This window comes from Gobio gobio (assembly GCF_949357685.1).
Source record: "Gobio gobio genome assembly, chromosome: 7".
NCBI lineage: Eukaryota > Metazoa > Chordata > Actinopteri > Cypriniformes > Gobionidae > Gobio > Gobio gobio.
The window spans coordinates 27,078,366-27,087,684 of record NC_137103.1 but is presented as its reverse complement, the minus strand read 5'-3'; the positions used below and the strand labels follow the sequence as shown (position 1 = coordinate 27,087,684).

General features: G+C 37.5%; 1 protein-coding gene across 1 annotated transcript; it reads right to left on the bottom strand.

The window, feature by feature from the left end:
• Positions 1-1,064: 1,064 nt before the first annotated feature.
• Positions 1,065-9,053, bottom strand: ehhadh (enoyl-CoA, hydratase/3-hydroxyacyl CoA dehydrogenase). Its single transcript, XM_079821321.1, has 7 exons — positions 8,715-9,053; positions 8,311-8,414; positions 8,004-8,173; positions 7,702-7,813; positions 6,556-6,660; positions 3,212-3,553; positions 1,065-2,406 (listed from the first exon to the last, which is right to left on the bottom strand). The coding sequence occupies exons 1-7, from the start codon at positions 8,786-8,788 to the stop codon at positions 1,154-1,156; spliced, it is 2,160 nt and encodes a 719-aa protein (XP_079677447.1). The 5' UTR covers positions 8,789-9,053; the 3' UTR covers positions 1,065-1,153.
• Positions 9,054-9,319: the final 266 nt, after the last annotated feature.

Sequence of the window (9,319 nt, the reverse complement as noted above, 5' to 3'; positions counted from 1 at the left end):
AATTTATAAACATGACCCTGCTCACAAGTTTAAATACCTGTGTGTCATTACCTGGATTATCCATAGCTGTTTTTTTTTTTGTTTTGTTTTATTTTGTGATGGTTGTTCTTGAGTCCCTTCAATCTTAAAAATAAAGGTTCTTAAATGGTTCTTTGGCAGAGTTCTTAATGGTTCCATGAAAAACCTTTAATACCCAAAGAACCTTCCCATTGCACAAAAGGCACCTTTATTTTTAAGGGTGTTGTTTGTCCTGAGCAGTTAAACTGTCCACGGTTCTTTAGAAAAAGTCCTCCAGGTCCTGCAAATTCTTCAGTTTTCCAGCATTTTTTGCATATTTGAAACCTTTCCAGCTATGAATGAATGATTTTGAGATCCATCTTTTTACACTGGGGGCAATTGAAGGACTCAAACACAACTATTAAAAAAATGTTCAACCAATCACTGATGCTCCAGAAGTAAACACGATGCATAAAGCTGGGGGGGTGAACACTTTTGAACAGGATGATGTCCAAAATTTTCTTGTTTTGTTTAAATATCAACTTTTTCCATATACTGCCCTTCAGAAGTATTACATGTGTCCCCGAAAGACAAAATAAGTACAATTTACCTTGATCTTGAAATTCAAAAAGTATTCAAAAATGTTCTTTTATTTTTTTTGTGCAGATTCTGCATCTTGGTCATAGTTCAAAAGCATGAGCACAAGGGTTTAGTGGTGTTTAATTAAACGGCCTCGAACATATTTGGATAGCAGCACAGAAGCAATAGCAATTAACTTATCCCTTGCAGCAAAGCACAAATCACATCATACACACTACACCTAACAGACCTTCTATTCCACATAGATCATCAAAGCCAAATTAATTAAAAGTTTTCCTCAAACTGAATGCACAGCCATATAAATAATGAAAAAAACATCTAAATAGCTAATTCATAATATAAATACTACTGTTCAAAAGTGTTTTTGTTGTTGCATTTCTTTTCATCAAGGAATCCTTGAAAAATGATCACGGTTCCACTAAAATTTTCCACTATTCGGGAGAAATAATAAGCCGATGAGACACGGATCAGAGTTGAGAAAGTCGATTTTTTATTAATAACCGGTTTTATGTAGTTTTAAACTTAACATAATTAACATATGTTGTTCATGGCGCTCTTAGAGATGGCTGTGCATTGTTTTGATATGCTCTCTCCATTTTTGGACAGGAGGACTGCCACAAGCCACAAGTTTTTTCAGAAGAGGACTGGGCTCCAAATGAGGCACATCGGGATGGGCTTGGTGGTAATGCTCCAACCTCTCCAGGACTCTTTCTAGACCCACCATGCTGGCGTAGAACATGGGCCCTCCTCTGTGCCTTGGAAAGCCATAACCAAACAGATAGATGACATCAATATCCTCCGGTCGGGCAGCTATGCCATCCTCCAAAATACGAAATCCCTCGTTGGCCAAGGCGAAAAGGCATCGCTCGATTATTTCCTGATCTGTTATATTGCGCGGTTGAATGCCGTACCTGCTCCTGTACGTCTCAAGGAGGTTCTTGATCAGTGGGTCTGGCTTTGCGTTTGTAGCCCCTGGTTTGTCGTAAATGTACCAGCCACGACCTGTCTTCTGGCCAAACCTTCCTTGCTCACAGACCATGTCTGGAATGGGGCAGTACTTACGCCCTTGGCGCCTACGTGGGGGATTTTTCGGGTCGACATCCGGCCCGGTCAACCCAGATTCCTTCCGGACTCTCCAACCAACATCAAGGCCTGCAAGGTCAGACATCCTAAAGACTCCCATCGCGAAACCAAAGTCCTCCAGAACCTTGTCGATTTGTTCAGGTGTGGCCCCCTCCTCCAGCAGGAAGGTGGCTTGATCCGAGTAAGGCTTCAGCATGCGGTTTCCAACAAAACCAGGGCAGTTTCCAACAGCAACACTCACCTTTCCCATCCTCTTCCCAAGGCTCATCGCTGTAGCGACGGTTTCGCTTGAGGAACGAGGCCCACAGACAACTTCTAGGAGCTTCATGACATGTGCCGGTGAGAAGAAGTGCATCCCAATCACCAGCTGCGGTCTGTCCGTCACACTGGCCAGTACATCCACATCCAGACCAGAGGTGTTGGTGCAGAGTAGAGTGGCTGGTCTACACACCTTGTTCAATTCTTGGAAAACACGCTTCTTAAGTGTCATGTCTTCAAAGACTGCTTCAATAACAAGGTCCACATCCTTCAGGTCCTGTAAGCTGAGGGTGAATTTGAGGAGATTGAGAGAGGCACTCACTCCCCGTCTTTTGGCATCTCTCTCTAGCATGCCTATTACCATCTGCCTGCCAGTCTCCATGAGTTTCTTGTCTGACTCAACAGCAATGACAGAAATTCCCACACGTGCCAGAGACACAGCAATGCCCCTTCCCATAGTGCCCAGACCTAAAAGGGTGACATATTAATGGTCAATACAGAGTAAAGCAAAACCACCAATTTAAAACAACATAGGCACAATTAGACTTGTTAATTGTCAGATATATTTGTCAGGGATACAGAAAAATGAAAATGAAATTATTCACCTTCATGTCATTCCAAATCTGTACGACTTTCTTCTGTGGAACGTAAAAGGCGATATTTTGAAATATTTAGAATTGTCCATTCAATGAAAGTCAATGGGGTCCAATGTTGTTTGTCTCTATTTTAAAATATCTTCTTTTGTGTTGCACAGAAGAAGGAAAGTCATACACGTTTGGAACATCATGAGGGTGAGTAAATAATGACAGAATTTTGAGTGTTAATGTGGGTTTTATTAATATTTTTAATTAGCTTTTATATTTTCATTATTATTTCATTTTTATTTTAGTAAAATTTTTAGTGAAAGTCCATTTTTTTATAAAAAAATTTTATGTTACTTTTTTACTAAACTTACTAAGATTTATTTTCCTTTTATTTATTTTTAGTTTCCAAGGCAGCATTTCTAATTTGTGTTTAATGTAGGTTTTCTGTAGCTCAAACAGTAGAGCAAGGCTCAAGGCTTCCATATTCCCATGGAAAGCGTGGATCTTGAATGTAATGCAAGTCGCTTTGGATAAAAGCATCTGCCAAATGCATAACTTTAAATGTAAAACTTATAATTGAAATCATTTTTATTCAATTCACAATTTTTTTGATAGTTTTAGTTTACCAAATAACCCTGCTACCATCCCCAGGTCTTGTTCATGCACATTAAGACATTCTCTTTTGGTACCTATTACAGCTGCACTCCGGATATCTCTGGGTCTGGTGTTATTCCATTGTGCTCCACTAGGTAGAGTCCATTTCCCAGCAGTCCTCTCAGCAAAGAAGCAGTACTGAAGAGCCTGGGCCTGACCAGAGTTGAAGAGAGTGGCCATCAGTTCGCTCTCCCGCTTTATTCCCTGGCTGTAAGGCATTGTAGCAGCTGCCCGCACTGCCTGAACACAAGCCAAAGGTGCCATCACTCCCCGAGCCTTCTTCTGAACCTGCATTGTGACCGCTTCTAACAGGGCATCCAGATCTGGAGGGCAAGGCATGGTCAGCGTGCTCAGTCTTCGGGAAGACAGCGGTTTGGCTGTTAAAAGACATAATGGTTATGATATCAAAATATAACCTAATGTGATAAACAAAGGCGTGGACAGTGACAGTATCGAACCTGGTGTAGTTCTTTTAGTTGTTTTATAACAAACATGGCAATTACTCTGAATCAGTTGAATTTTGGAACGGTCAATCTCTCTCACACACACACACAAACCAAAATGGTATTTTTTTTAATTTATCAGAGGTTCTAGCATTTGACTTCCTGCCTCACTAAAAGGATTACGCAGGGCGGTACCTGATTCAATATAGGGTCTAACTGCATTAGATTCATCTTTCTCTCTGGAATCTGGGTCATTCTGATGAGCCTTAAAGGGCCAGCAGGACCAGAAACCAACAGTCCTGACTGTTTTCTGCACTGTCCTGATTTGAGCAATCAATAAAACATATATTGACAGGAATCAGCATTTCCAAACAGTGCTGTTCCTTTCAAGTAAATTAATAGAAGCACGAGTGTCCCGTTCTGATGTCTAGTGTGCAATGCTATAGTGCACAATACAGATGTTGCTGTGGTTAATCTGTGGTGCTGTGGGCAGTACTTGAATCACTAATGCTGTGAATTATTGTAAGTAGGGCTGGGTCAGATCCTGATAGGTGCATGTGGCAGCTGTTTCAACGACTGGAAAACAAGATAAATCTCTGTAGCTATGAGTGCAGACAGTGAGATTCTACAAAAAGTGTTTAGGGAGTGTGGCACTTTTTGCATGTTTTTTTTTTTTATTAAATAAATAAATGAATAAAAAAGAGCAAACACATAACAATCTTGGTTCCGCAAGTATTTTTCTCATTAATTGTAACAAGGGATTTAAAACACATTCTTCAGGCAAGGAGTTGTAATCTATGAACTAAACGAAGCAGCAACAAGATTAATCACAACATTCAACATTTAACATTTGATTTGAGGCAAATAAATATATAACCAAATAAATCTAAAATAATCAGAAAAAAAGACATTAATATAACTTTGTAAATTAACTACTCATCCCATAAAGCACTGTGAAAGATGTTACTGAACCAAAAGCAATGATACAATCTAAAACTACTGAGTTACAGTATAGTCATTATGAAGTATACTTATTTGCACAATATTCATATATGCAACCATTCAAAAGTGTGGACTGTGGAGTCAGTAAGGCTGCATTTATATCAACAAATAGCACAGGAAAAAAACTAGTATTGTGAAATATCATACATTTAAAACTGTTTATGTTTGAATATATTTTAAAATGCTTACATTATCTTTCAGAAATCATTACAATATGCTGATTTCCAGCAACAACAAAAAAATATTATTATTATTAAAATATTTTTGTGTAAACTATGATAAGAATTTATTAATTATAATTTAAAATAATTTATTTAAAATTGAAATATTTTAAAACAATGTTAAAGTCTTTACTGTCACTTCAGAATATTAAATATATATTAGTGCTGGGGGAAAAGTAATCGTGATTAATCGCATCCAAAATCAAAGTTTGTGTTAAAAAATATATGTATGTGTACTATATGTATAATTATTATGTATGAATAAATACACACACATGCATGTATATATTTAAGAAAAAATTTATATTTTTATATAAAAATATATATTGATATATAAGATAAATTATATACAGTATATGCATGCAAATATTTCTTAAATATATACATGCATGTGTGTGTATTTATATATACATAATAATTATACCTATAGTAATAGTATACACACACATATTATGTAAACACAAACTTTTATTATAGATTAATCATGATTAATTTTCCCCAGCACTAATATATTTACATATATGTAAGTGACAGTATAGACTTTTACATTGTTTCAGTTTTTTTACCTCTGGGACCCTACTGTCTCACAAAAGATATTAAGATCATCCAGGATAATTTTCAGCCATTCTCTTTAAACATTTTCTGTGTGGTCACATTTTGAGATGGAATCAGCCGTTTACATTCTGACAGATTTGACTGATTTGGACCATTTACAATTTACCATTAATCAGTAAATCAGGCACATTTGGCTGTTGTCCACCATACCTGTGCCCACGTCTGCTCCTCAATTCCATTTAGTTGACTGTTGCAAGGATTTGGCCGGGTTGATCTTCGCTCAGCGTGCGATTACATTGAGAGCATTAGCTTTTGTGGCCAATCTTTAATCTCCCTCCAGAGCTTATCCTGACTCTAGATGAACCCTGATCTCTCCGTAAGAGAGTCACTCACAACATTCACATTACAAGAGATCTGGCTCCCTCGCTCTCAATGAGAATGTGTGGTCTTATAGAGCAAAATAAACAGCCGCACTTACTGTAGACCTAGAAAAGCTGAATAATTTGACAGAAATACTTCAGAGAGCGGGCAATCATTTCAATGGTTTAATTGCTCTCATATGATTTTTCATTACTAGAGGAAATGGGGGTCAAGCAGAAGGTGGAGAATTGGCATTCATTTTCCAGAAGCTGAGAGAGAGAGTGTCTCTAATTATTTTTCAAAGAGAGCATGATTCAAAACGCTCCAAGCGACAGTACAAACAAAGATTTTTGACTTCACTTGCCCCATATATAGTTTTTATGACCGCTTTTTTAGAGTCTAGACCCTAAATATAATCATTAACATTTTGCATGTTTTAAACCGGTTCGAGGTGATATAAAGACCATCGTATCATAAAAGTGAATAGAAGATCTGTAATAATCCTCATGTTTATAAAAAACAAAACATGTCATTTGTTTAAAGTGTTCTCCAATACGCAGAGGGGTCACAATTAATATTCTAATAATGTTCCTTTTCACTTCTTGAAAAATGGATCAAAAGCACAGAACGACTCTGAGACTCGTTGACAAGGATATGAAACATTAATTCCATTTGCTGTGACAAAGGATTTATCTGGTGCGTCCCCTGACTCTGAAAGCCTGCCAAAGACTCTGCCAGCCTTTACTGTTCGGTCTTTTAATATCCGCATTTCTGCTTTGCAATCTCATGCTGACATACCTACAGCTCTCAGGGCAAACTCCACAGCCACCTCACAAGCATTCTGCTCTGTGACCTGGTCAACGATGCCCAGCTTCAGAGCCTCCTGGGAAGAGACATGGCGGCCTGCAATATAACACAATAATTCTGCTGTTGGTAAAAGAGAAACTGAGCGATGTGGGGGTGCTTTATGTGATTATTTTTATTATAACAATGGGTGAGGAAAATCCAATCATAACCATAAAATAACTGAAATCGCATTTGTTAAAGGATTAGTTCAGCCAGAAATGAAAATAAATGACTAACCCTCACAGCGTTTCATTTTACCAGAGGAAAAAAAAGAAGACTTTTTAAAGAATGCTAATACAGCTCTTACAAAAAGAAGATATATGTGGTCATCATGACATGAAAAAGCAAAAAAGGTACATACTTTGGAATGTCATGAGGTTTGGTAAATAATGACACAATGTTCATTTTTGGATGAACTGTTGCTGTTGCCTGAACTGACCTCAACTGAACAATGACACTATTTTCTTTTTACAGCCGAATTGAAATCTGTTTGCATCATTGAATCATTATTTTCCTGTTTATCCCCGTAAAGCTGCTTTGAAACAATCTCTACCGTATAAAGCGCAATATAAATAAAGATGACTTGACTTGTTGCTATAAGCTCTAAAGCAAATCAATCAGAAACACATGTACAATGCTGACACCTGGTGGGAAAAGTTTTATTTATTACTGAAACCAAAATGTAGTGCCCCATTGCTTTCATTTTTATAAATAATTATAAAAAAAAAATTACAAATATAAAGTATATTGGATGATCAGATTAACTCTAGCACTTCCTACAGTGGAGAATTATTGAATTATTTATGAAATATCTTTGAAAATATCAGAGAGGGCAGTTATTGAGTAGCAAAAAAAAAAAGAAGAAAAAAGTTAGGGGCTCAGCTCATGCAATTTTAGCCAATCAGGAAATTCAAGAATAATCTCAGCAGGACATTTTTCATGCACTTGCAATTATTGACTTTGACTTTTATGTTTGTTTTTTGGGGTTTTTTGGGAAGCTGGGATTTACAGACAGAGCATGTGGCTGAAATTAGCAAAGAGGCTGAAATCTGTTTGGGTGAATTGTGGGTGTGCCAATAGGCCAAGTGTGTGATTTACCAGTGGTGATTAGTTCTAGGGCAGCAGCAATGCCAATGAGCCTGGGAAGACGCTGAGTTCCCCCAGCAGCTGGCAGGATGCCCAACGTCACCTCTGGAAGTCCAAGACGTGCCTGGAACACATAATACACTATAAACTACACAATTAGTGCATAAACCATAAACCAACAACCTTTCCTTCTCTTACTTAATATTGATATCAAAGTTCAACCCATTAACAAACGACGTAGTAGCACTAGTATTGTACAATATTCAAGCAAGTTGTCAGTATGCATGTTCACAAGAATAAAAAGAAGTGTTTACCTTAGAGTGTGCAATACGGTAGTGACAGACTAGGGCTAATTCAAGACCCCCGCCTAGAGCCACTCCCTCTATGGCGGCAACCACAGGCTTCTCTCCTGCCTCTATGGAATCCAACAAGGGTACCAAAGGAGGTCCCCTCAAAGGCCCAGCAAACTCACGGATGTCTGCACCTGCAGAAAAATGCATTATCATCAGACAGTCTTCTTACATAACTCAGGCAGAACAAGCAATTAAGCGAAAGACCAGTGCAACATGTGCATTTGTTTAACCTGAAAATATATTTCATTTATTCTAAGGATATTCTAACCTCCACAGAATCGTCCATTCTCTCCACAGATCACCACGGCCGTGACCTTTGGGTCACTCAGGGCTCGCTCCATAGTCTTTGCAATGCCATGACGCACTGCAGAACTAATGAACATGTTAAAATCACTATTGTTCATTGACTTAAATGGGTTTACGAACTTGACTTTTCAAGGACACTTTGTCTGTATCAATGTGGACAAGATCATTTGTAACACTCTTATTTAATATATTTGTTAAACTATGCAAAAGTTAGAATTATAACAATGTACTACATATCAGTAGGAAAATATATGTACGATTCTATGAATTACTATAGTTTGGTCTTGCTTTTATAACAACAAATACAAATGGATTGGACAATATGTTATGCATTATTTATTAGTAATAAACAGGTTTTTTACTTACCTTAACGAATTGACTGGTGGGTTGGTAAGAGTGATCAGAGCAACTGATCGTTTAACAAGTTCATATCGGGCCATTGTGTTGAGCTAAACTGTGTGTGTGTTGTGTTGTGAGTTGAAAGATCTGCAGGACTTTGGAACTTATCGCCAGCAAACTGCGTCAATGCAATCACACCCCCTCTGATTTATTATTTGAGCGTGGACAGATAAGGTCACATCTCCAACGTGTCTTCCACGACAAAACATTTTTTTAGTGTGATAGTATATACAAATTGCTTTGGCAAAAAAACTAAAGTTATTCAAATCACATCTGGTCACCGCAGGAGACAACGCTTCCATTCCCGGAAGCGATTTTACAAGTTCTACTACGGCGAAGGACAGGCTCATGAATATTAATTGTGCAACGTGACGTCTGACCAATAGGCTTAACCGATTTGGTGAAAGATAAACGTCAAATATATTTTGCATTGACACACACACATTGAGTGGAATTATATATTCCTTATGTATTTTGAATTTTCTTTTGTTCATTTAAATAATACTGTAGTATTTATGTATAAAGTTTTTTAGAGCATGCATAGATAAAATATCACACTTTTCCTGGATTTG

Coding starts and splice junctions, on each gene's coding strand:
- ehhadh (XM_079821321.1), bottom strand. CDS start 8,788: ATGGCCCGATATGAACTTGTTAAACGATCAGTTGCTCTGATCACTCTT. Junction 6,661..7,701: donor CCTAGAACTAATCACCACTG/GTAAATCACACA, acceptor GTTATATTGCAG/GCCGCCATGTCTCTTCCCAG. Junction 3,554..6,555: donor GTTTGCCCTGAGAGCTGTAG/GTATGTCAGCAT, acceptor GTCTTTTAACAG/CCAAACCGCTGTCTTCCCGA.